Source organism: Heterocephalus glaber, unplaced genomic scaffold (assembly GCF_053883595.1).
Source record: "Heterocephalus glaber isolate CG9 unplaced genomic scaffold, H.glaber_assembly_v1.0 deba00001454, whole genome shotgun sequence".
Taxonomy (NCBI): domain Eukaryota; kingdom Metazoa; phylum Chordata; class Mammalia; order Rodentia; family Bathyergidae; genus Heterocephalus; species Heterocephalus glaber.
This window is the reverse complement of record NW_028258303.1, coordinates 13,692,985-13,720,801: the sequence shown is the minus strand read 5'-3', so window position 1 is coordinate 13,720,801 and position 27,817 is coordinate 13,692,985. Positions and strand designations below refer to the sequence as shown.

The window sequence follows — 27,817 nt, the reverse complement described above, 5'->3', positions numbered from 1 at the left end:
GTCTGATTCCGTAGGATATGGTATGGTCTGTTGTGCCCACTTTATGTGATATCCATTGCAGATTTGAGCTTTATTTACCCACAGTCAAGACAACAGGCACCAGAAATGCAGGTTTCTTGGTTATTTGGCTTTTACAAATTATGGATTGTTCTTTACATACAGTTTTTTTTCTAAGCATATATTTTTCTCTTTTTTCCCAATCCCCAATCTCTTTCCAGGGTGTGATTGACTACATTTTCTATTCCAAGACTCATATGAACGTGCTTGGTGTCCTGGGGCCTTTAGATCCTCAATGGCTGGTTGAGAACAACATCACTGGGTGTCCACACCCTCACATCCCTTCAGACCACTTCTCACTGTTAACACAACTTGAACTCCACCCTCCAATCCTGCCTCTTGTCAATGGTGTTCACTTGCCTAATCGGAGGTAGTGGAGTACTTCCCCGCAAAGACGGGGACCTGTTGCTATGGACCTGTACAGTTGTAAATCAAAGTATGTAGGAGTGAAGTATGGCCATCCTTAAGCTGCTTCTTCAGGTTCCTTTCATTATGTGTTTGCCATAAGACTTTGTACATTTTTATGCATACTGATATCATTTGGCACTAGGGCTGGAACCAGAATAGTAGTACTGTCTTTCCAAAATTTTAATTTAATATGTTTTTAAAATGGACTTTCTTCATAATTTTCAGTGTTCATAATTGATAAATCACCAATTTGAAGCCCAAGAACATTGTATTTGCTTTCTTAAAACACATTTTTGTGAATGGTTTCAGATGAGCCAATCATTGTATGAAAGGAAATTTTAAAAACTATAAATATAAGATTTTAAATTGAACAATGGCATGCCTTTCAGGGAAAAATTTCTTGAATTTCTGTTTTCCTTTATGGTACACTGGCTTTTGGGTCCACTAGTCATTTGCACATTAACAAAGCACTTAAATTTTTTTTGATCTGTACAAAAACTACAATATAGCCTCTAGCTAGAAGAAAACTTGGGAAATTAAAAGATTGCACAATATGCCTTCAAAATCGAGCATTTAATAGCATACGACAATTTATTGGAGATTCATTGGTTGTTTTGAGGAACCACTCTTTTTTGTTCCCCTGTTTAATTATAGCCTTTTTAGAAGTATTAATTCTAAGACTGTCTTTCCAGTTCATTTGTAGGGAAATAGCAAGTAATTTACTACCATATGTCTTGAAGACAGAATTTGGCATATTTAAAATGCCCACAAAATTAGTGTCTGATGTTTTTCATATTTTTATCTACTCTTTTGTCTGGTTGTACTGGAAAAAGAGATATTGTATGATCTATATCATTTTTTGCATTACAGTTAAATGTTTAACAAACTGCTGAATAAGAAGCCCCGATCAAAATTTCAGAAGGGGAAAGCCATACAAATATTTCATGTGTTTCTCAAGTAAATTAAGTGTCTGTTGGTTTTGGGTTTTTCAGGTAACGATGGAAAAGATTTGAGGGAGTGAAAGAATACGTTTGGGGACAGTAGTTGAAAACCTTGGATCATTTTTCCTGACTCTAGCTGCCAAATGGCCATCATATGCTCTTAATCTTTGTTTCTATTTTCTGTCAGGGTTGAATTAAGAAGCTACTGGTTTATTACCAACTGTTGATGCCTTTAAATATGTTGGAATTTTTCTCTTTTCTTTTTTTTTGCCCAGGAGGGGCCATTTGAAAATCGGTGGCTCGAAAGGCAGTGAACATAACACTGTTTTCTGGGGGAAAAATTGGTTGCCTACTTGATGTTAATTATGGCACAATAACAGGAAAAGGTTGTGTCTGTATTTTTAAGTTTTTCTTTATTCTGCTTTTTTGCTGCTATAGGAATTTTCTGAAATTTATATTTTAAACTTTACATGCACTTTACGGTTTCTAGTCTCAAAATGTGATATTTTTAATAAACAAATTTTCCATTATGTGAATGAAATTTTAAAAGAAAATAGACTATATTTGTGTCTTGCTAATATATAAAGTATAAGTCAAATTTAAATTATTTAATTAGTTTTAAATATATACAATTTGTCTCTTTCAAACCTGACATGTTAGGTTGTTTTATTAGTCTTAAATGATGCATTTCCTTTGGTCATTTCATACTAATTTCTTGCATAAATCAATCAGGCTATATACAACAATATTTCCCTAAAGGGTAATTTTAGTGGGATGAGGGTGGTGGGGTGATGTAATAACATGTATGAGATTGTATCAGAAGGGTTCTGTAAAGCCTAAACCCCCTTTTAAAAGTGCCTAGTGATAGAGGCGTTGTTTGTCATCTGTTATAATTGGAATGTCATTGTAGTTCAGTGAAGTTTGATGTAAATAAAATATTCTTTTAAATATCTTAAAGTATCAGAATAAACAAAAACAACCCTTAAGAAAAAAGATTTTCCTCCATATGCAGGTACCCCTTCTTATATACCTCAAGCATCCAACATCTAGCCATGCAAATTGAAGCATAGTACTGGAAAGTAGAATAGCATGAAAAACTTAATTTTGTGGACATTACCTTTTTTGTAATCAGCTACTGTATGTTTTATTTTGGGTCTTTTATTTTGGGTGGGTTTCTGCTGGGAGGTATATGCACTAACAAAACATTTTCCTCCTTTCATATGTGCATGTTAATTAGCAATGTGAGCAATATTTCCTACCATACTTCACTCCCAATATTTTTGAGATGTTTGTATAAAATGGAATTTAAAGTTCACTTATGATTGTATATGAACCACAGAGGAGCCCATTTATTAATAAAAAACTTTTTTAATAGTTAAATGTAGAGGGAAAAATAAAAAAAAATTGGGAAACATTGTAAACAGCTTAAGTTTATTTTGTGTATGATTGAGGCACTCTGTTGCAGGAAGGTGTGTAATTGGGTTCTCTCTGCTTCCAAATGCACTCTTTCAAACCAGTCATTATCCTGTGTACTTTTAATGTGGTTTTAGTAAATGTTGGTAGTAGTTTTGTTGAAGTAATTGTGATGTGTTTTGGGTGACGCACACACTTGGGGCATAGTAACCCAAATTTCATGTGCACGGTTTCCCTGTAGCCCACACTGCCCAAATTTCATGCACCCTTCACCCTCTTTTCCCTTTGTAAAAGGAGTGGTATCTGTTTTGAGCTGCCAGTTCAGATGATCAGAAGTGCTGCTGTCCTCGGCATTGTCTTGTTAAAATGCATGCTATTTGGAACTTTGGCAGCAAGAAGCCAAAAGGAAGAGGTGAATGACATACAGTAAATATTCAACAAAAGTAAAATTTATATGTTCATCTACTTTCTACTTTCTACTTTCTAGTTCTCGGAATAAGTTAATAAGCTTTATGACATTGGGCTGCTGCATATTTTATGTGAACATAAGAGAAAATTGGGCATTTTTAGATTGCAATGTTTTTAAAAACTGTTAAACATGATTTCTGATATTTAAGAATTGGAGTGTTCTTTAAATTTATTAAAACAGTGTTGTTTGAGGAAGGGAAAACTGCACTGTTTGCCATTATCAGTCATACAAGTGCATGTCAAGTCATCCATTCTCTCAGGCATCAGTATCTGCCTCATAGCTTTACATATTTTGATGGGGAATATTGCAGCATCCTCAGGACTGACATCTGAAAAAGGTTCAAATCTACTTACTGCTCCTTGCTTGTTGACTTTGTTTTAAAATATTGTGCCTGGTGTCAACTTTTAAGCAACAGCACTGCCTAAAAGCAAGCAGAGAACAGAATCCCAGCACCATTCTATAGGCAACTTTTTAGAATTCAGATATAGTAAATCTGTTCAAGATTTATGATGTTTTATGTAAAGAAAATTTTGTATAACATAGTTGAATATTTTTATTTCATTTCTTTAATGTAAGGCGTGTGAACCTTCATTTGAATATCACATGTTAAAGTCAGGTATGGCACAATGGGTTCTGAGACCAGCTTTCCCCCCTCCCATTTGCCTTTTCCAAGCTCTTTCTTTTCAAATTACTTTTCTGATATTCATAGACAGATATTTAATTTTACTAATAAGCATCCTGGGTGAATGTATTTAAAAAGCCACTGTGTTTTAGTGTTGTAGTTTGCAGAAAATATAAAGTTCTGTTTCTTATTTGCTCCTTTTTTTGATGTCTTCAAAGTTATATATTAAATCACAAAGATGAAAAGGAGAAAGTAGATATCTAAGACTCATATCACTTAAGACAGATTAGAGTGGAGGTTGTGGTACATTAAAATTGGAACATGGGCAAACATATATTGTGTTCCATTTAAAAATTCTTCCTCCTAAGTATGTATTGTTAAATGGGTGAAAATTTGTATTTGCATTTCCAAAAATGTCTAAAAATCACTAATGCCATCCATACTTCCCATATGAAATAGCAAGAAGAAAGCACAAGCAGAAATAGGTTAGATATGTTCTTTGAAGGAACCAGTGGTACAGTATATGGTTTGTCATTCCTGATACAACTTTCTAGTATTAAAAATTGACTGTGTCCCAATACGTATTTGATTCTAAGCTTTATATTCTAAGTTTGATATATTTGAATAGCTTTGCAAAATATGCTGACTGATCAGTAGCTACAATCACAGAAAAACATGATCAGTTTTTGCTACATTAATGGTTTTATAGCAAACAGAGACTTTATGGCATGTTTCAGAATGAGTCATGCATCTATTTTGACAGAAATGTGAATTTTCACATTTGCAAGGTTTTCACTTTTCTTGTACCTGCCTTTCCCTCTTAAAAATATCATCTTTTTTATGTGTTGAGATTTGTTTACCTCCTTTCCTTTTAAATTACATTACATTTTTATAACTCTGTGAAATACAAGTAGCACATTAACTGGAAAAGTTGGAATTATTTTTCTAAACCAGGAACTTCAACTAAAGTTCTGAATGTGTAGACAGGTGGGAGCTTTTATGGTTGCTTTGGGTGATTGTAATTTTGTAATGCCATCATGATCACCAAATTCAAATTAAAAAATAAGCAAATTAGTATATCTTTAACCTGGCTCACTTACCAAAGTTGTAATTTGTTTAAGAATAGGATTCCCAGGGCATCTTTTCATAATTGTCACCTAAAAGCTAAAGGTAAAAAGAAAGCCCTTATATCAATCACTACAGGATGTTCTGAACAAGAGCCACAGAAAGAAGAAAGCAAAGCAAAACAAAACAAAAACCACAATGGTTTTCAAGAAAGAGGTAAGGAAGAGCATGCATGTTTTTTGTTTTAACCAAATACCTTCTTTATGCAAATTTTTCTGTTTAATCAAAAGTCCTGCAGGAAGAAATAGGGAAATAACAAGAAATATATTTTGGTATAAGTTTGGTTAGACTTGAATTATTCTTAGACCAAAGGAAAATAAGCATGTTAAGGTTTTCATTCATCAAACATGACATTGAAGTAATAGAGTATTTTAAGGAAAAGTGTTTTTACTTTTAAAGCAAATGAATTAAGGACATGTCTATTAAATTTTAATTTTTTTATGGCACATCATACAAACTGAGTAGTGTTGTTCTGAAATTAGAAGTGTCATCAGAAGTAAATCACATTAGGTTAAGGGCATGCAAATGCCAAGTGATATGACTCTTTTGGCATAGTAGTATGGCACATTCGGCTTTCAGAATCTTTTAGAAGGCATAATTTGGCTCTTATTACTAGTTAATTTTATTACAACAATTTCCCTTATAATTTCCGTGTCTGTTACTTTTAACTGTAAAGCATAAGAATCATAGCCTTTTCAGAAGTCCTTTCTTGCTCGTTTCAGTTTTGTGTGAATTTTAAATTAGTGATGTTTTCTTTGAAGCTACCAGTTGTTACATATATGTACCACATTTGTTTAATTTGGCTGTAATTATCTGAACTCACAAAATTGGCTCAGCATTGATGTGTCAGTGACTTTGCTTCTTAGTCAACAGGCTTAGTAACCTACTACTTGTTTCAGTCTTGACGCAGTGTAATTGATGCAGTATCTGGGTTTATATTTATTCAGAAACTATATTTTCCTTTCTCTTTGCTTGACTTGCTAGAAATATATTCCCTTACCTGTGAAATTCCTGAGCGGTGCTCTGCCAACTTTTAGAGTGGGGTGGTTTAGATGGCTGTGTTACGGCATCCTGGATTTGGAATTGTTCAGTGTTGTGAGTGGCAAATTTCTTAAACACCAGCAGCACTGAGAAGTGCACTATGGGCATTGGTACAGTTGTCCAAATGCAAACAGTTCTTTCATCAAAGAGAAGCTGAGTTACAGAGTTCAATAGGAGTATTTGCAGTATTTCAAGAAAGGCAAATGTTTCAACTTTTTTGCCTCTGAAGTGGGGTAGTATAGGTCCCCTGCCTTAAGAGAATGTACTTATATTTTCTCTTTTAAAGGGCCCAGGTGTTTGGTCAAATTCACTATGGATTAATTTAAATCTTCACATTGTGATTTCTTTCAACCAAATAGTAAGTGCCAACTCCATGTGGCTATCTATACTTCTACTCACTTTACCATTTGAGTAGGGAAGAGTCCATTTATTTTCATTACCTGGCATTAAATTAACTAATTCATTGTTTTGCATACATTTTATTTACTCTATGGCCTATAAAATGTTTTTTTAACTAATTCTAATGGTCAGAAAGCAAAGCACATGATTTTAAAATTGAGCAAAGTATTTAGTAATTTTTCAACTGAACACTTTTGATAGTTTCTGTTAATGCTATTCCAAAATGGATTGTTTTAGGTTACTTTGATTTTGTCTGAAGAAAAAGCCAAACACTAAATCAATTTGTTGTTGTGTTCCAATAATCAGTTTGAAATCTAACATTTTCTTTTTTAAATTAGATGATTTAATGAAATGCCACGTAATTGTAGCTTACTAGTGTTTAGTGTTTAGTAGACTGATTCTGTAGTGTTCTAAACATTTAGCATTGTCTGTCATCCCTGGAGAAAGTGGTTCTATTCTTATTGAACACATTCTCTCTGAAAAAATCACCAGCTGCTTTATTTTTCTATTAAACAATCGATGAGTCTGAATCTTGACCAAACTGCTCAGCTGAGATGTATTTCACAATAGACACTGTACAAAATGTGTGTGTAAAAGGACAGTTGGGTGGTAGTATCTTTTCATTAATGTGAACATTGACTAAACAAAGCAGTTCTGCCTTTTATATCTTGTGGCAGCTCAGAAGGGAGGTGCTTAAGAACCTTAACTACTGTCAGATGACAAAATACTTTTATCCATTTTGAAGATTGGGTACTGCTCACATATGATGTATAGGGCTAAATATATGCTTGTTTCCTTGCACTTGTGTACTTCTTTTCTCCCTCCCTTTCCTTCCCTGTAGGCAATAAATGGCCATTTTGCAACTGCATACTTTTGTCTTGGTTTTTGATTCTGTATTTGTGCAGTGAAAGTTTCTGCTTTTAGGTTGGTACTCCTCTAACAGTGAACTAGGGAGCCAAGGTAATTTAGGCAAAATGATTACAAATTCATGCTACATTTTTTTTCTCCCAAAAATTCTAAACAAGAGCTTTGTTTAGATTATGTTTTAAATCTACTTCTGTGGCTTTCTTTGCCAGAAAGAAATCCAAGCAGATGGACATATGTCACGTTTGAGTGGAACTTGAAAAGCCAATATATGATTTGTTATGTTCATTTTCTTGTGCATTGGTGATCATGGAAGCATATGTTGAGATGGAGCACTTGATCTCTAACTGATTTGGATGACCAGAACTCCCCTGGTGACCTTTGGACATGTAGTAAAATTAGTAAGAAACAAATGCTAACTTTGTGTCTTTAATAAAGGTTATTGGTGCTTAAATTTAGCTTATCCTAATAGATAACCATCAGATAAGCTGAGCTACCAGAATTGCCCACACTTCAATTATACCTGCCAAGATCATGAGTAAATTAATTCAACCCACATTTAAGTATCCTCTATGCACAAGATGCTGTAGGGGATATAATGGTGAAAGATAGGCTCCATGTCTTCAAAGAAACTACAATCCAGATCTATTTATGACACAAGATACTGAAGTATTTCAGTTAGAATAAAGATCTTAGGATTTTGGAAAGAGGGTGGGGAAGAAAAGAAGGTTACATAGTGAAATAGAAATTCTGCAAACTATGGATATATTCAGCTGAAAAATGACAAGTTGTGTCATGGTTCAGAACATTATTCTAACAGAGTGAAGCAAAGTGAGATCATTTTACTAAATGCTTGGGAATACAATGACATTATTTCAGAACATCAACAGAAATCTGTAGGCCAAAAGCTCAGATTACCTATTGATTCAGTCTTTTAAACTGAGGATTCAGCGTGAACCTATTGCTGACCCTGAGGGCCTTGTCTTTATAGGAGTCTTTATGTTGGACAGTCTTTAATGAGTCCTCCAAAAATAGTCACCTGTGAACTTGATCTTGAGGTTCTGGGTTTATAGTAACTGCCTTTTTAATAAGACTCCTAGGATAAAGCATCAAAGACATTCACCAAATGTCTTGGCATTCACTGTTGTGACCCTTGGCAAAATGTACACTCATTGATGAAGTGGCAATAACTCAATCTCATGAAATAATTCTCTTCAAAAGAAAAAACTAAGCCAAGTTTATTTGGATAAATGATCCCAGGAAAAATGAATCATTAGGAAGAATGAAATCGAGAAGCAGAACTTATTGGGCTTATTGCCTGTCTGAGTTTACAGGGGCATAAAACCTGCAAAGGAGAAGAGAATTTGTGGATGCCCATCTCCCTGAGGCAAGGGTTACTCCATGGGTGTTAATTCCTTTTCCCTCATTAATATTTGTGCATGTATCAAATTAACAAATTTCTGCAGGTGTCCACATAGTGGCAGAGGAAAAGTAGGATTGGGGGTGGGGCCTGAAAGCAAGAAATTTGATATGGCTTGAGTAAAATGAATCAAGTTACACCTGTATGTATCAAGTTGCCAAGGCTATGTATGGTGAGAATGAAGAAGTGAGCTGCGGGCGTGAAATGAACAAAAGAATATTCTGCTACAGTGGGCTAGTTGTACCACTGAGTTCTGTTTGGGCCTATTGTTAAGTCCATTTCAACACAGCCTTTTAGTTTATGATAGGTTGTGATCTCAACAAAAATAGACAAGGAGTAGTGAAACCAAAGTACAATCTACTGCTTAACTGGTTTTGAGGCTATGATGGATATTTGTCACCTTCCCTCTTTCATCACATGCTCCAGAATCAACTCACCTTTGTATTAGTATGTCACCATGGCCTTAGGCTCCTTCCCTGAGGTTGGATGGCAGATCATTACAATAAGATATTTTACACACTAGGTCATGGTTTTCAGAAGCATGAAAGAACCGTGAGATTTCTAGTTCCAGATGTTTCTTCCTGCCTTCCATTGGGGAGTAGAAATTCTGCCTTTTCATGCCAGTATGATTGATGTCTTTGCTTGTATACTAGCATTTTAAGCCCTGAATGACCTATTGGGAGCAACCTATATCCAGTGCCTGGACATGTGCATGGTTATAAAATCCTAATCTTAGCCCATTTTAGCTGTTCAAAGGCCATACCATCTTCAGAGTTCCTAGGGTGCTTTTGTTGAGACTACTTATACCTCTCAGATCTTCTCCTGACCCAATCTCAATTCCATTTCTTGTATTTCAGAGTTTGACTCAAACAGCCCTCACTGATAGTTTTTCTGCTCACTAAACTCCATCTCAGAGTCTGCTTCCCAAGGAACAAAACCTACAACACTGAATTTCAAGGAGTCTTCCCAGCAGTATCTTAGTACTGCTTCCAAGACTCCTTGCTAATGACTTTAAATCTTTATTTACTAGAGAGTACCATCACATCAATTATTTGGGTCCCTAGCCCACACTGTGAAGGTTCACTTTCACTTGTTTTTGTATTTTCTAGTTATAATGTTAGCTGAGATCTTAGAATTCTTTGGGTGAGTAAATTGTTTTCTTCTGGTATAGATAGTATAGTCTGATGTGATTATAGTTGTAGATCTAGTCAGTAAGAAGAGTTAGGGATATATATAAGGGAGGACAAGCATCACTTCGGGAAGCATTTGCTACAGGTGAGAACTTTGTGAATTTTCCAGGCAATGGCGGAACTCTTTTTTTTTTTTTTGGTACCGGGGATTGAACTCGTGTCCTTGCGCTTGCGCAGCAGGCGGCGAAACCACTGAGGTAAATCCCCGGCCCAATGGCAGAATTCTTTAGCAAGGGAGAGGGCCATGACGGTTAAGGATACCTTGGGATTTAAGCTCAAGTTTTCATACTCAAATGTTCCCAGTCCCAGATTTTAACATTTCATTTTTCACACACAGCCTTGAAGACCATGTCCATATTTTTCACATCTGTTTTTATATTGTGTAAATTCCGATTCTGATTTTTAATACTGTTGGCCTTCAAATAATAGCCATTGTAAAAATGTTCTTTTAAGCACTGTCTTGGATGCATAGTAACTTTTGCAGTATGTCTTTTCAGTGGTGGTTGGCCAATCTGAGTGTCATTTAATTTTTTCAGTGTATCTGAAGTCAGCTTTGAAAACCAAATAGCCCCATGATCCTTATATTTACTATTGACCATGCCATTTAAATACTACTACTTCCCACATAAGCCAGTGTTTCTTGTCTGCTTCCACTTCAGATACCAAAGGTCAGCAGCCAGCAATGAGGTAACTAGAGAATGATCCTGGACCAGAATTTCACATTGAGCCTTTTTTTTCTTGGCTAGTCCTGGTACTGTTAGCTTAACTTCCCACAAAGGACAGAACCTGAAATCTTACTGTAGTTTGGGTTGTGATCTTAAACAAGAATGGGGACTAAGAAGAGAAGGAGGCATGCCAATACAGTGGTGAGTTACTGAGTTAATCACCTCTGTAGGCAACTGAGGCTTGATCCTATGAGGAACTTCCTGAGGAGTGATGTAAAATGCATCTCAGAATGTCCATCAGAGTAGAAGAGAGTATTTATCCATTGGCCCCTCTACCCATTAGTCCAAAGTCACTTACCTACATGCTAACTTCATCACATATCCAGGCTTGGCTTTTCATCAAATACAACATAACAAGGGGTTTTGAATTTCTGTTGAAGCAAATCAAAGAAATATGCTTAATTACAGTAGTATATGATGAAGTCCATATTGAAAAGATCTGAACACAGTCCTCTGTTTTCTAAGGATAGTATATATACTTGTTTGTAGGGATACAAGGGATTTTGTTTATAGATCTTAGCAAACAAGTTAACACAAAAATAGAACATACCATTGAAAGATTATATGCAAGCTTCATATACATTAACTCAATCTTCACAGTAACCCACTAAAACATACATGCAGTTCATATACACTAATTCTGTTAATCTTTTAGATGAAACTGAGGTCAGAAACATTGATAATTCAATAGCTATATGATCTTGAGCACAAGTTGGTGCAAAAAGCAGGAAAGGGTTATGCAGCATGTCTCTGCTGTGGTGCAAGTGGTCCTTCCCATTGGGCCATGGAATCTTGCAGACCTGTGGTATTAGAGGCTCAGCTGCTACTATATAGTACTTTTATACAAAGGCAGCAGTTGTATTTGGCATGCAGGCATATACATAAGCAACTCTTGATACTCCTTTTCCCTGTATTGATGCTACATTGACAAGTGCTAAATTGTGGCATGAAAGGGGCACAGTAATCAAGTTCTGGGTTACCCCACGGTCAACCACCAAGACTAACAGAAGATCTAATGAAAAAAGAGGGGACATTATTGCTAATGGAGGAGGGAGTTGAGGGAGATTCAATTTTAATCCCAGAACAGCTGCAACTGAAGAGGCTGTAGATTTATCTACCAGCCTTTTACTTATACATGTCCTTGGGTGTTGGTGTGGAGGCGAAAGGAGATGCTTTCAGAATGTATTACAGAAACCTGAGTAGCCTGAGGTGATGCTGTGGTATATTATGTTGGTTCTCTGCTTCTGGACTTACTCACTGTTTCATCTACAAGGAGTATAAGAAGCTGGAGGTAAAAGATCCAAGAAAGTGAATTGATCGTTCAGAAGCTAGAACCATGACAGTCGCTGTCCATAGGAGGTGGGGGGTGGAGGGTGGGACTGAGACTATCTATGGGGGCTGGGATCACAGAAGACTCAAATTGTTGGAAATGACACCTGAAGCAGTAAGAGAAAGGAAGTTCCCTAGCTCTCCTCCCCCTTTTCCCTCCAGTTTTATACCATGTCTCTCATTGCCCAAACTTAACCAGAAGTGATTTTTTTAAAAAAAAAGCCTGGAAAATGCTTTTGTCTTGATCCATTCAGAAGAGAGGAACCATTGGGAATGCATAGGAGAGCAAACAAGCAAATGGTCAGCAGGCACGACTGTTTTTATTACTCAGCATCTGTTCTCACATTTTTAATAATTTCAACTTCAGTAAACTCATAAAGCTGCTACATAACAGGATACGCCAGTCCTTTATATAAATATGCATTTCACACACACACACACACACACACACACACACACACACACACACTAGAAGTCCTCCTACTGGGTATATATCCAGAAGAGATGAAATCATTATATCAAAAAGATACTTGCACTCCCATGTTTATGGCAGCACTGTTCACACTAGCTAAAATATGGAATTTAGCCTAGATGCCAATCAGTGGATGAATGGATAAGAAAAATATGGTATATAGACACAATGAAGTATTCAGCCACCGTGAAGAGTGAAATCTTGTCATTTACAGCAACATGGATGGAACTGGGAGTCATTATATTAAGTGAAATATAAGCCAAACACAGACAAATAACATGTTCATTTATGGAAACTAATTCAGTCTTGCAGAATGGAATGGAATAGTGATCACTAGAGACAGGGAAGGATGGGGGAAGGAGGATGGAAAGAAGGCACCTAAACACAGGGAGAAGGAATTAGTACTGTAGCACAGTAGAGTTTTGGTTACAATAATTTTATATGTTTAAAAATGACTAGAAAAATATAAAAATTCTAACACAAAAATGATTAATGTTTGAAGAGATAGAAATGTTTATTACCATGACTTGATTATTATGCGTTGTTTACATGTATCACATTATCATAATATGCCTCATAAAGAAAAAAATGTAGCTACTAGAAATATATGACTCTCATGTTTATGACAACATTGTATACCAAGCAAATTCTGCTATCTTTAGATTTTTTAGCTTTATTTTACTAACCTAGCAGGTAGTTGATACCATCCCTTTTGCTTGAACCAACACATTAAATCCTGAATCTCAGGAAGTATACCCATATCAGTAAATTCAGCCTGAGTCAATCTTTATTTCATCTAAGTAGGCTTAGAATATATTCCCATATGTGTTCCTCAGCTCTTTTAATATAAATTGATAAAATTCTGCAACATCTTTGATATATTTGCTGTCTCATAGTGTGATAGGTCATGCACTTTTTCATCTGGGTTATCTTGGGATCAGATTTGTGTTTTCAGGCTAGTGATGATGAACGATTCAAATGAATCTCAAGAAAAACCATGGTCTTCTTAAGGCATTTACCACAAAGTCAGACAGGTTTTTATGCAAAGGAAGTGAGTTGCCTTAGGTGAGGTATGAAATTTACTAAAGAAGGGCTGCTTTTGCAGTGAGGACAGTTCAGGGAGCTGGGCCTCCAGACTCTGCCTTTTAGAATCATAGAATATTCAGTTTTCATTGAGATACTTATATTCATATTCTTTCATAAAAATGCCTTCAAAATATGCAAAAAATTAAAAGATAGGTCAGGGAATTTGGCGACAGGCCTTTCTCCAGGGCTGTACCTGTATGTTAGAAGACTTACGCAGACATAATATGAATTTTTGGACAGGAAAAGGTGGTCACAATATCACATTAACAAAAAACTCATTAAACATGTTATATATAATCCTAATTGAACAATCACTCTCATTCTGTAGGGAGTTAATTTGATTTCATTACCTTTCATCTTGAAAGATGAAGGTGAAGAAAAGGAGTTTTCTGTTGTTTCCTTCATACCCTTTTTAAATCTTCAGGACCTGAAAGCTTGTCAGTGAATCCAGAAATCAAAGATGGTCAGTCAATTTCTGAGCATCAAGTAGTGATCCTGACTGTTCCTCTTCTACCTTTCAGCAGTATTTCAACTGTGATAGGTATCCTCTTATTATCATTTAAAAAATCTCTATTCTCTTGACTTCTGTGAGCCTTCAGAAAAATTGAAGATGATATGGGATCCTCTATCTCTGCCTCTTTGGAAATTCCTGGGGAAATCTAATTACATTGTGTTAAAAATTAAATGAATCTTCCATCACTAGAGATATTGTTCCTTTTGTGTTTCTTAGGTAGGGTAAAATACTCCAGTTAAGACTAGTCTAAGGTTTGAAGAACCATGTAAGGGAATTCAGTCAGATATATGGCAGATGAATGACCAACAGGATGTAATAACTCATTTCTTTCTCCTCTCCATTCTATTAAATATAGGCCCATTATTACCAGTTAGTTACATTGCACAAAAGGTCACTGATAGTGTATTTACTGTCCCATTGTTTTATTTATAAGGAACTTATATAAATTCAGTATTAATCTTAATCCATCAACCCTATTGGTATTATAGGCTTTTAAGTTTCTCAAATTCAACTTCTATTTTGTCCATATTCAAACTTAACCCACAGCTTAGAGGTATTGTCTATGTGTTTGCTGTAATAGAATAAGAGTAATCATATGGAATCAAATGTGGGAACTCACTTGATTGGAAAACTTATCAAGGAATTAACTGAGTCTATGCTTCTCTGTGTACATCCTCCCTAAATTCCAAGCCACAGCAGTGGACTTTAGTTATGGACCTAGGATAATCTCTCATTTTCTCTAATGTTATTTAGTAGAGTTCCTTGATCTGATTATGTTTTGAATCTTTTTTTTTTTTTTTGGTACCAGGGATTGAACTCAGGTCCTTGCACTTGTGAGGCAGGCAGTGAAACCAGTGAGCTAAATCCCTGGCCCTATGTTTTGAATCTTAATGGAATAAGAAGAAATGGCTCTTTGTGTGATGGGACTGAACTGTGTTTTGAACACTTGCTGTAAATACACATTAAAGAGGCTCCTTCAAGTAGATGTCATTGTCTATCTATGGAAATACTCAGCTGTTTGGAGGGACAAGTGTTAGCAACTCTTGCCACTTCCTGAAAACAAATGCCAGAGACAAATTTTTTTTTAAAAGTTAGCATTTGTAACAAAGGACAGAGTGTCTTACATTATGGTTTTCAAAAGCAAATGTAATATTTTGCCCATTTTCCAAAATTAGGCAATTACTATAAAAGTTCTGATCTTATCTGTCTGAAACTACAGTGGTGGGACTGTCACAGACGAGTGGAATTGTATACTCATGGGTCATCAGCTTTTCTCTAGCGACAGTGACCAGTGTCTTTTCAGGGATATAAGAAGAGAGGAAGGGAGAGAAATGTTTGTTCTGTTCTACTTGTCTATTCTTCTTATCTTTGACAAAGAGATGCCAAGAAGAGGACTTGGGATGACTCAGGAAGAAAGAGAGGGTAGAAAGAAGAGAAATGAAAGTTTGTGTTTGTTTTAATGTTGTTGGCATTAAAGAATTGGTAATAGGAGAGTTTCAGGAACTGGTAGAAGCAATAAAATGGTTTATCCCTCCTGTTTGCCTGTAGCTTTATGTTGTTAACCTAGTGGACCTACAACACAGCTATCATATTTACATGGATTTGTTTCTGTTATGAACATATAAACATGCATTTTAAACTTATGACAGTTCTTTTACTATGTTTTAAAAATGTAGAAAATGGATGAAAATACATCAAATATATCATGGTTACTACTTTTTAATTCATTTTATGTCTTTTTTTCCTGTTAAACATAAGTATTTCTCCAGGTTAATAAATATATTTCAAACCCACAAAATAATATGAAGTCATTCAAAATGTTTTGGTTGTGCTATCATATGGCTAAAGTTTATATTTATTGAGTATTGAAATTACTTCTAATATTTTGCTGTTGTATACCAAAACTAACATAAGTCCACTAGAAGTTTTGCTTTGCAGTGTCAAAATCTATTTTGTTAACACTTTGAATGAGTGGAGTTTCAGGGGAGCACTTTGATATTATGTGACTTATACCTAGCTACATACAAGAGGTTTAGTTTCTTTTTCTTTTTCTTTTTTTTTTTTTTTAAGGGGTTGGATTTCTAATTTGCCTCTACCATTAAAGTCCAGGGAGCCAGGGGTTAAACTCCTAGCAGATGGTGCTGCTGCTAATGATACTGCTGAGTAAGCATGCCAGGAATTTAAAGAGTTGCTTAAACAGGGTTAATATATGGCCTTTGGGAAGGCAGCTGGGCTGTAGCAGAATTAGAGGTGAGGAGGTTAGCCACATTTCCCTGAAAACAGAGGACATGAGTCAGGATCAGTGAAAGCCATTTAGGGAAAGGAAAAAGCAGAAACATTCTATTTAAGGGAGCAATTGAATGAGGATAGATGGTGCTAGAGTAGAACAGAATAAATACCAAATTCAGAGGAGGGGATGGGAAAATAGAAGAGAAAAAGAAACTTTCATGGCAGACACTGCCTTACAGCCTCCACTCTTAAGATATGGAGAGACCATACCTCCAGCCCACTTCCCAGCTACAAAACTTGTCTTATGCTTTCCACAGCATGTGGGTGTTGTGGGAGAGCGCTGATTCTACCAGGCTATTAGACATTTAGCATGGCTAGTGTATGCTATAAGAGGACACAATGAGATGTTGCCAAGTAGGAAGAAAACATTAACCTCTTGGAATTAAAATCTCATCAAACACATGACTAACATCGATTGCAGTTCAAATTCTGCAAATGTCTTTGGGGTCTATTCTTAGAGGAGTATTGTGAGGTGTTACAGAAGTTTAAAATTTTAAAAAGAAAATCTCAGCTCTTATACAAGGATTGTGGACACAGGAATCAGACAAACCAAAACTAACACAAAGTGAATAAGAGAACTGGTGCAGAGAAAAGGGTAGGAAGATCAAAAGCAAGAGAGACGAAGAGCAGTGAAAAAGTTAATTTTTATGAAGCTTTAGGGAAAATATTACCAAAAAACATAGAAGGCCATGATTAAATCACAAAAGCACTTGTATCAAGAGACACTCCCCACCCCCATGAGTACATATACTTCATTTTAAAGTATTCTGAGCTCTCTTTGGAATAAGTCAACTTATCCATATGTTCATTTTAAAAATCATAAATGGATGTTCAATTTTGAATATTTGAAGATTCATTTTTTCTAAGGCCTATAGAACAATATAAAGACAGGGTTTTTAATGCTAGATAGATTGAGTAGTAATTCAAAGGCACACAGTGAAGAAATAGATTGAAATTTGGACTCAAATCTGAGTATTTTTCTTATCTCTAAAAATGAGGAATATAAAAATGGACTTTGTGAAGTTGTTATAAGGATTAAATAGGAAGATATGGTAATTGCATTTGCTCTGTAAGGGCTACTGTTCTGCTTTTCTTTGGCTCCTCCATCCTTGCCCTGACCAGTGCTCTACAGTGGCTCACTACCTCCTTGGTAACACCAGAGGGCAACATCATCCCATTCTTATACTGTATCAAAGGCTTCTAGGAGTAAATCTTGTTTATTGAGATGGGATTTAAAAAAAATCCCTCAGCAAGGGAAAAAATAAAAACTCTGTGCTCTAGAGGGTGAATAGGGTGATAAGGGATAAGCCCTGGATGGACTATGGAGCAGCTGTTATGTCCCCAAGAATGGCAGCTGCACATGAAGATGCCATCAGAAGACACCATTTGAGTCATCTATTTCCGCCAGCTGGATTAGGAGGACTTGTAGTTCTAATAAGACATGAAACCTTAGATTGGGAATCTAAATGCATCTGCTTGCAAACTACAACTAGCAAACTACTGTCCTGGTATGATAACTCTGAAAAGGCTGTTAAAGTTTGCTAAAGAGTCAGAACTGGTGACCACATGTTTACACGAAGCAGTCCTGGGTTACACCTGTGGTCCTGGAGTAACAATTAAAAGTGCTCCCTTTTTACTTTCAAACTGTCTTGGTTTGCAAGGTAATTTCTATGACCACCCTATTCAGAGGATTGGGGGTGGGTGCTCCTTAATAGTATGGATCTGACCTAGAATGAATCCTTGGGTCTGGCTAAGACCATGCCTGGACTTTCGGGACAGAAAACGACAGATATACCTGGGTTAAAATCCCTGCTCTATTTTTGCATATTGGCAAGTTATTTAATCTTTTCAATCCTTGATTTCCTCAACTTGATGTATAGACTAGGGATAATAACAAGACCCAAATGCCCTGTCCCATTTAATTGGCCAAATTAAAGTGCTTATCAGAATCTCTGATATATAATGATACTTAATTGCTACCCTTATGATTTTCAAAATTCACTGTAAGACTCAGGCTGTCATCTTAGTGGTATTCATTGGTTTTCTACAGGTGAAGGAATTGAGGCCCAGAATAAAATGAATTGCCCAAGATCACAAAACAATTGTTGAGGTGCCCAAGTTCAAAGTTGAACCAAGCACTCAGAATTTTCTGTCGAGTGTACCAAGGTGGTTGCGTCTTCTAAGGAGATTATTCAAGGTTAAAGATGTGACCCAGTTTCTGTCTTGAAACCTTTAGCAAATACTGAGAAGAATATTATTCTGGAGCAAAGAGGAAAAAAGATACTTGACTATTCTACATTTTTCTTATTTCAAAATGTTTTTAAGTGTGTAAGAATAATCTTGGAATAAACACCAATGTATCTTCTATAAAGTTATAACATTTCATATTTAGTGCTTTTTAAAAAGAAATTAGATTTCATAACTAAGACCTCCTGTATACTCTCATATGTACAGCCTCTTATTTATTAACTAGTACTAACAGATTTAAAGTCTTTATTAGGGGTTATAGCCACAGACTGACATTCAGGATCTTAGGGTCTAAGCATTTTTATCTTTATTAGTTAAAAAAGAACTATAGTAATTCCAGCAATCAAGTAACTGGAAAAGTACAATATTAAAGTGTATGCACTTTAAAGAGGTAGGAAGATGAATCTTTACTGGAAGTCTCCTCTGTGCCAGGCTCTAAACTAGGTGAATTACATTTACTTTTTAATAAATCCCATTCCCTATCAGCTACCAAATCTCTTAGACCTCAAAAATATCTCAAAGTCATCCTTTCCTTTAAGTTTTTACAAAGATACAGATGGCATGTGCTAAGTGAAACCAAGGCTTTGCCCTTACCATTCTATCCTTTGCAGTTGTCAGAATTATTTTCCTAAAAGCACAAATGGGATCTTGTCCTCTTGTCTGGTGAAACTTTTTAGGGATTTTCCACTGATTGAAGGATAAATTTCCAACTTTTTAATTGAGGTAGATTTTGAAAGAGTTTATATACCATAGGGCTTTTTACCCTCACCTTCTTCTTGCTCCTTCATCCTTCCTTGTCCTGCCACCCAAGATGGACTAGTTGCCCAAATAGGATGTGTACTTCTCAAATTGGGAAGAGTATAACTAAAGCCATGGCAGTTCAAATTTTTTTTTTTAACCACCCTTACCTAGGCATATTTACCATAACAGCTTTGATTCACTCTGTCTGGAATAGGGAGTGGGGAGAGCTGTAGATAGCTCATTTCAGAAAGGAAGGATTGATTGGTTGATTCAGCTATTTGTCATGGATGAAGAAACCACATAACTTAACTTGCATTTAATATATAACTTGACTGAGAGACTTCTGAGAGGGGGAGGTTAACATCATTAAAATTGTATAATTTTGAGGGGGTTTGTTAATTATACAACAGTTTTGTTATATTGGCTGACCTGTAAAAACAGCTCTATTTAAAAAATGTTTGGACAAAATATGGATTTATATACACTAAATAAAAATACTGTAACTATAAAAACTAAGTAAATTTATCTCCAATGTTGACATTTTAAACTGAATTTACAATAGCATTGAAACTGAGAACTGTTTCACTTTTGTCAAAGTGAACTTCCAACCCTGATTTTCTGTAGATGAAAACACTGAGGAGCTATTATTGGACTTAACTTGACTTTCTCTTTGAAGCATCTGAAGACTTTGATATAAAACTGGCATCATTTTACACTTTGAGAAGTTCCTCTACTAATGGAGCTAACACATCAACTGTTCCCACATAATTTTGTACAAGAACAGTTAGAATTAGAAATGAGTGAAAAAATTTAGAAGTTTGATCTAAATAAAAAGTTTTATTTTACTAGGGATATTCCAGCACTAACTTCAGAAGCTGCATGTGCTTTGGACATAATTTTTATACAATAACTTCTTTAAAAGAAGGAAGTACATTGTCTTTTTAAAAAGTAAACATTTTATTATAAAATTCACCTACTTTACAAGAAACTCCTGCTTAGATTATAAGTGTAGAACTTAATGAACCCACTTGGACTAAAAATAAAACATTAATAGCATCCCCTTCTCCTAATACTATGTTGTGAATTTCACCCATGTTGCTTAAAGCAGTTTCTAACTAGTAAGAAATGTAATAGAGTGGCTAAATTGAGGCATTTACACAAATATTTTGGAGCAATTATGAAAAATGCTGCCATGAACACTGTTGTATCTTTTGAGCCACATATGTACTTATTTTTGTTCAGTATATAATTAGGTGTAGAATTTCTGGGTCATAGGGCAGTCAGATGTTCAGCTTTAATAGATTTTGAAAAACAAATACTCTGCATCTGGATTACTCAGGCTCTTATTTCCCACACTTTACCTGTAATTTCCCACATTTCCTATCTGAAAGCCCACTAGCTTCAGGCATCTTGTAGGCTGGGGAATGGGTGACTGCTCATTTAGCTGATATGTCAAGTGGCCATTGAGGACAGTGGCATGAAACAATTCCCTTCTCTCTATTTCTTTATAGGGAAGAAGCTTGATTAATACTTCCTGAAGTCCAAGAAGTGGCACATAGCCAGCCAGTCACTGGTAAATAAATATAAGTGTGCCTGGAGACTGACATCTCCTTAGTGGGATGTACTGTCAGCTGGCATGTTTTATTTTTAATCTGTTTTTGTCTGAGAAGAGGAAAGATGTCACAGAAGAGATAGTGTCAGTAGTGCCAGGCCAGATAGGAAATGAGTTTCCAGATAGGTACAGAGGACAGATTTGTTGCCATGCTCATATACTTCAGCTTTAGGACCATGGTGCATAGTTAAGATTTGGGCTTGCAAACTTGCTTATTCTAGTGGGCAAAAGGATGCCTGTACCCAAGGAATATAGTACAGGGCTGCCAGTTGAAAGATGTGCCTGAGTCTCTCAAGAGACCACCAAAGCTACTGAAACTACTTGAATGAACTCATCCATAAGCCTGTAGGGACACTGGCTCCCTACAGTTTGTCAATTATGTTACCTATAATGGTTTCATCAGGGATGGAAATGAGAAAAGGAAATCAGCATTACTTGGGCTGTCCTAAAACTGGACTTTTCTTTTGGTTGACTCTTGGACCTAGAAGGAGCAAGACCACAGGAAAGGAGAATGGTGTGAAAGAGCTCACCACTCTCCATCCATTCTCTCCCTAAGCTGTAAGTCTAGTTACATGGGAGGAAAAGGAGTCCTTGATCAAGTAAGTGATTCCAATTTTAAAATGAACAGAACTGAGTGTTAAGCAGAACATTGTTTTAATAACTGAAAAGGACAACAAATTATGGACTGGGACTGAAATCATATTAGGGTTCTGCTAGCTAGTAAAAAGGAGGATGAACAGAGCAGAGTTGAAAACATTTACTGGAAAAATAAAACAGTCCTATGCTTATCCCCAAGCTGTTGAGACTGCTCAGTCAAATTGGTTATATAACTTGACACAATTCACTTGATGAATGCCATTCAGCACAAGAGTACAGAGCCTGCATATGTTTGCCCTCCACTGTGTTCCCTGTGCTCAGCACAGGACCTGGAACATAGCAGATGCTGACTCAATGTTTGTTGAATGAGTAGCATGAATTATCTATTTTTCTTGTTACTGTGTTTTTCTGTTCTAAATTAAAAATTGCACACACTTTTTTTTCACACTCTTAAGGATAATTAAACTTTCTCTGAAGGCAATCATCTGTAAAAGTATAATACCATATTATGCAATTTGCAACATTTTTTTTAAAACCTAGTTTTCCATTCTAGAATCAAAGGCATAATGGAAACAAAATTAACAGATTCTACTTACTGGAAACTAGTATTAGTCAACTTATAATTTTAGCTTATTATATAAATTGAGAAAAACATGAATGGACAAATGGTTAGCATATTAAACAAACACTTCATGTTTCTACAGGTTTCTTTCCAAATTAGTTCACTCTGTAACTGGGAGCAGTTTGGGTTATTAAAAGTTGACTAAGGTCAGGTACACACTTGTGTATCGAGGGCTCAGGAGGCTGAGGCAGGAGGATTGTGAGTTTGAGGCCAGCCTGGCTTACACTGTGAGTTTGAGGCCAACTTTTTTACACAGTGAGTTCAAGGCCAGCCTGGGCTACAGGAGAGACCCTATCTCAAAAAAGAAAGTTTTCTATCACTACTCAGGGCTTGAAATTTTATGATATTTTTGGTATATTGAGAAATACCTCCCCCAAGAAAATACAAGTATTAATGATATTAAATAACTGATTTGGCAGTATTAGAATGGACAATCTAAGAGCCAGGATGAAGCTTTTATCAGTTCATGTTCAGTGTGATCCATATATTCACTTAGTTTTGTTGGGAATGATGGAAGGATACTTTTGGGGTAATTACTATCACATCAAAAAAAAAACTTTTCTAAAACAATCTTACTTATAGTTTAATGGCATAGAATCAAGGACATTATTACAGCTAGGTTCACAAACAATCATTTATATTCATTTCCTTAACAGTTGTGTTAAGGGCCTGCAGTAGAGCAAACCTTTCTTTTTATTTTTAATAAACTTTCTATTGTAGAATAATTTTAGGCCAATATGGGGGAAAGAGTTATCTTGTACCCCACACTCAGTTTTTTATTATTAATCTTTTATTAGCATACTTATTTTTACAATGAATGAACCAAAATCAGTACATAATTTAGTTTAAATCCATAATATATTCAGATTTATTTAAATTCTTTTCTGCACCAGAATCCATTCAAGATACCACATTACCAGCACAGATCCCAATGAGAAGCTGGTGTGGACCAGAGCAGCATGGTGGCTGCAGGCAGGTCCAGCCAAGGACCCATTCCAACCCCAGCCACTTGGGCCGACAGGCCCCAGCCAGAGACCCACCTGGAAAAGAACTGCACAGGCAAACAAGCAACAGCCAGAGGCCCATCAGTAAGTGCACACAGATCCCAAGAAGAAGCTGGTGTGGACCCAAGTGGCATGGCTACAGGCAGGTCCAGCCAGGGCCCCACCCCAACACCAGCCAAAGACCCACCTGGAAAAGAGCTGCACAGGTGCACAAGCAATAGCCGGAGGCTCACCCCATACCATTGGTAAGTGCATGCAGACCCTAGCCAGAAGTCCGCCCAGACACCAGCAACTGGGGTGCATTGCCCCCAGCAAAAGACCCTCCAAGACAACAGCAATGTAGGAGGGCGGGCCCTAGCCAAAGGCATGTCTACATACAATCCCAAGTGTGCACAGGCGTCAGCCAGAACCCTGCCCAGAGAACTGGACAGTGAAGGGATCCAGAAGGCCACCACTCTGAAAACAGGAATTGGTGCAGAGGTGAGCAGCAGAGAAAAGGCTGCTCGATGGCTTGCTGAGAACTGAAGACCACTGGGTGAGTAAAATGTTGCCTCAACAAAGGTGCAGCAGGCTGCATGTGTTGAAATGAGAAGACATGTAAACAAGTCTCAAAACCAGACTTCCAGATCACCTAAAGCAATCCAAAAGGGCAATGAGATGAAACAATCTGATACTCAACTACCTGAACTCCTCAAACTGGCAATGAAAGATCTGGAACAAATGAAATCAGAAATAATTTCTCAGATAACAAGAGAGATTGTGTCAATAGTACAAGACATGATTAATAAATCTAGAGAGAACACAGATTAAAAAAATAGAGGAGCTGAGGAACATGATGGAATCCCAACATAGGAAACAAATGGAATCCATAAAACAGATGCAAACAGATTTCCAGGAGATTAAAAACTCCATTGAAAGTCTACACAGCAGAATGAGCCAATGCCAGGACAGAATTTCAGATATAGAAGACAGGATTGCAATTGGTGACTAGGAAAAGAAAAAAAAATTAGAGAGAAGCTCAGCCAGTCCCAGGACCCAGAAGGAAGCTCCCTCGCTGCCATCCCAGGGTCCTAGGACAGAGAAGGTGAGCCAGTCCCAGCACCTGGAAGGAAGCACCCCCACTTCCATCCCAAGCTCCTAGGGCAGAGAAGCTGAGCCAGTCCCAGAACCCAGAAGGAAGCTCCCCCACTGCCATCCGAAGCTCCTAGGGCAGAGTAGGGGGGCTGCAAGCTGCATGGGCACAAGAAGCATCACCCCCCCCCCCCGCCGTGGAAATGAGAAAACACATAAACAAGCCTCAAAAACAGACTTCCAGATCACCTACAGCAACCCAAAAGGGAAACGAGATGGAACAATCTGATACTCAACCACCTTGACTCCCTGAACTGGCAACAAAAGAGGATCTGGAAAAAATGAAATCAGAAATAATTTCTCAGATAACAGCAAAGATTTTTGCCCATGGTGCAAGACATGATTAATAAATCTAGAGAGGACACAGATAAAAAAAATAGAGGATCTGAGGAACATGATGGAATCCTAACATAGGAAACAAATGGAATCCATAAAACAGATACAAACAGATTTCCAAGAGATTAAAATCTCCATTGAAAGTCTGCGCAGCAGAATGAACCAATGTAAGGATAGAATTTCACATATAGAAGATAAGATTGCAATTAGTGAGGAGGAAAAGAAAAATTGCTTTAAAATTGTAAGGGAACATGAGAAATCAATCCAGCAGCTGCTAGACAATGCAAAGAAGAATAACATAAGACTGATTGGAGTCAATGAAGAAACAGGAGAGAGTGCAGGTGACATCAATAAACTGTTCACAGAAGTGATGGCAGAAAACTTCCCAAGGAGGGGAAAAGAACTTGACATACAGAGAAGTGAGGAATATAGGACTCCAGCTAGCCTTAATCAAAATAATCTACACATAGGCATATAATAGTTAGGATTCCAGAAATCCAACAGAAGAACAAAATTCTACAAGCAGTGAGAGAAAAGAAACAAATCGCATACAAAGGAAAGCCCATCAGAATCACAGCAGACTTCTCAATACAAACCCTCAAGGCAAAAAGACCTTGGAGTGATGTATTTCAAGCCCTAAAGGAAAACAGCCTCCAACCCAGATTGATGTACCCTGCAAAACTATCTTGCAAAATTGATGGAGAAATAAGATACTTTCATGACAAAGAGCACCTCAAGAACTTCATGAGGCCCTACCGAGGTCTCGAGTCACACAGAAGATGCCAAATCACCATGCTGCAGACAGGCAGGTCTGCCCATGCCCTACCGAGGTCCCCAGTCATGCAGAACATGCCGAATCAGCCCGCTGCAGACAGGCAGATCTGTGCACGCACTACCGAGGTTCTGAGTCACACAGAAGACACTGAATCACCCCGCTGCAGACAGGCAGCCACCTGGTTCCACACTACAAAGATGCAGAGGACACCAGACCACCAGACCAAGGTACTGAGTCCCGCTGCTCCTGGCCCAGAGGTAGGGGCTTCTGAGCCACTGTCCCACTGCTCCTGGTCCAGAGGAAGAGGCTTCCTGGCCACCATCACTCCCGCTGCTCCCAGCCCAGAGGAAAGGGCTTTTGGGCCACCTTCTGTCCTGCTGCTCCTGGCCCAGAGGAAGGGGCTTCCAGGCCAGCATCCCTCCCACCGCTCCCAGCCCAGAGGTAGGGGCTTCTGAGCTGCCATCCCACTGCTTCTGGTCCAGAGGAAGGGGCTTCCCGGCCACCATCCCTCCCGCTGCTCCCAGCCCACAGGAAAGGGCTTTTGGGTCACCATCCCTACTGCTGCTCCTGGCCCCTGTCCCACCTCTCCCGGCTCAGAGGAGGTAATCCGTGCAGGTGCTGACAGCCCCCCGCCAGTCGAAATGAGAAAACACATAAATAAGTCTCAAAACCAGGCTTCCAGATCACCTACAGCAACCACAAAGGGAAATGAGATGGAACACTCTGATACTCAACCACCTGGACCCACTGAACTGGCAACAAAAGGGGATCTGGAAAAAATAAAATCAGAAATAATTTCTCAGATAACAGGAGAAATTGTGCCCCTAGTGCAAGACAAGATTAATAAATCTAGAGAGGAGCTGAGGAACATGATGGAATCCCAACATAAGAAACAAATGGAATCCGTAAAACAGATGCAAATAGATATCCAGGACATGAAAAACTCCACTGAAAGTCTACACAGCAGAATGAGCCAATGTGAGGACAGAATTTCAGATATAGAAGATAAGATTGCAATTAGTGACCAGGAAAAGAAAAATTGCTTCAAAATTATAAGGGAACATGAGAAATCACTCCAGCAGATGCTAGATGATGCAAAAAAGAATAACATAAGACTGATTGGGCTCAATGAAGAAACAGGAGAGAGTGGAGATGAGATAAAAAATCTCTCCACAGAAATAATGGCAGAAAACTTCCCAAGCAGGGGAAAAGAGCTTGACATACAGATAAGTGAGGCATATAGGACTCCAAATAGCCTTGATCAAAAAAAAATCTACACATAGGCATATAATTGTTAAGATTCCAGAAACTCAAGAGAAGAACAAAGTTCTCCAAGCAGTCAGAGAAAAGAAACAAATCACATACAAAGGAAAGCCCATCAGAATCACAGCAGACTTCTCAACACAAACCATCAAGGCTAGAAGAGCTTGGAGTGACATATTCCAAGCCCTAAAAGAAAACAGCCTCCAACCCAGATTGATGTACCCTGCAAACCTATCTTTCAAAATTGATGGAGAAATAAGATACTTTCATGACAAAGAGCACCTTAGGAACTTCGTGAATACCAAACCAGCACTCCAAAGAATTTTACACAATAGCCTAGGAACAGACATTCAGGATCACAACCCCAGGAAGCAAAGCAGAATGAACCCATCTGGCATGACAAGAAATTAAATGTAAAAGGGGAGAACCCAACAAAAAGAAAAAGTCATGGCAATGACAAGTCAATATGTTTCAGTTATAACCATCAATGTTAATGGTCTCAATTCACCAATCAAAAGGAATAGACTGGCAGAATGGGTCAAGATGCAAAATCCAACAATATGCTGCATACAAGAAACACACTTCATTCAAAAGTAAACTCATAGACTGAAAGTTAAAGGGTGGAAAACAATACTGCATGCAACAGGAACCCGAAAAAAAGCAAGAGTAGCTATCCTCTTTGCAGATCAAGTAGATTTCAAACCAACACTGATTAAGAAAGATGAAGAAGGACACTACATCCTTGTAAAGGGAACAATCCAAGAGGAAGAGATGACAATCATGAATATCTATGCACCAAACACTAGTGCACCCAACTATATAAAACAAATACTAATGGACATGAAAAGTCATATATGCACTAATACAATTGTAGTGGGGGACCTCAACATCCCACTGTCACAAAGAGATAGATCAACTAGACTAAAAATAAGTAATGAAATACTAGAACTCAATCAAACTCTTGAACAAATGAACTTAACAGATGTTTACAGAGTCTTCCACCCCACAAGATCAGAATACACATTCTTCTCACCTGCACATGGGTCATTCTCCAAAATAGACCACATATTCACACATAGAACATGTTTAAGTAAGTGCAAAGGAATTGAAATTATCCCCTGTATT

The 27,817-nt window shown here is 37.3% G+C and overlaps 1 protein-coding gene across 9 annotated transcripts in view; it reads left to right on the top strand.

Annotated features, from left to right (window-relative positions):
• Cnot6l (CCR4-NOT transcription complex subunit 6 like) overlaps positions 1-7,343 on the top strand; it is a 127,735-nt gene extending 120,392 nt beyond the window's left edge. For all 9 annotated transcript variants that reach the window (XM_013073355.3, XM_087215875.1, XM_087215877.1 and 6 more), the window contains one exon: positions 219-7,343. In XM_013073355.3, the coding sequence (XP_012928809.1) occupies positions 219-431 (213 nt within the window). In that variant the 3' untranslated portion in view covers positions 432-7,343. The remainder of the gene's footprint in view (positions 1-218) is intronic.
• The last annotated feature ends 20,474 nt before the right edge of the window (positions 7,344-27,817 follow it).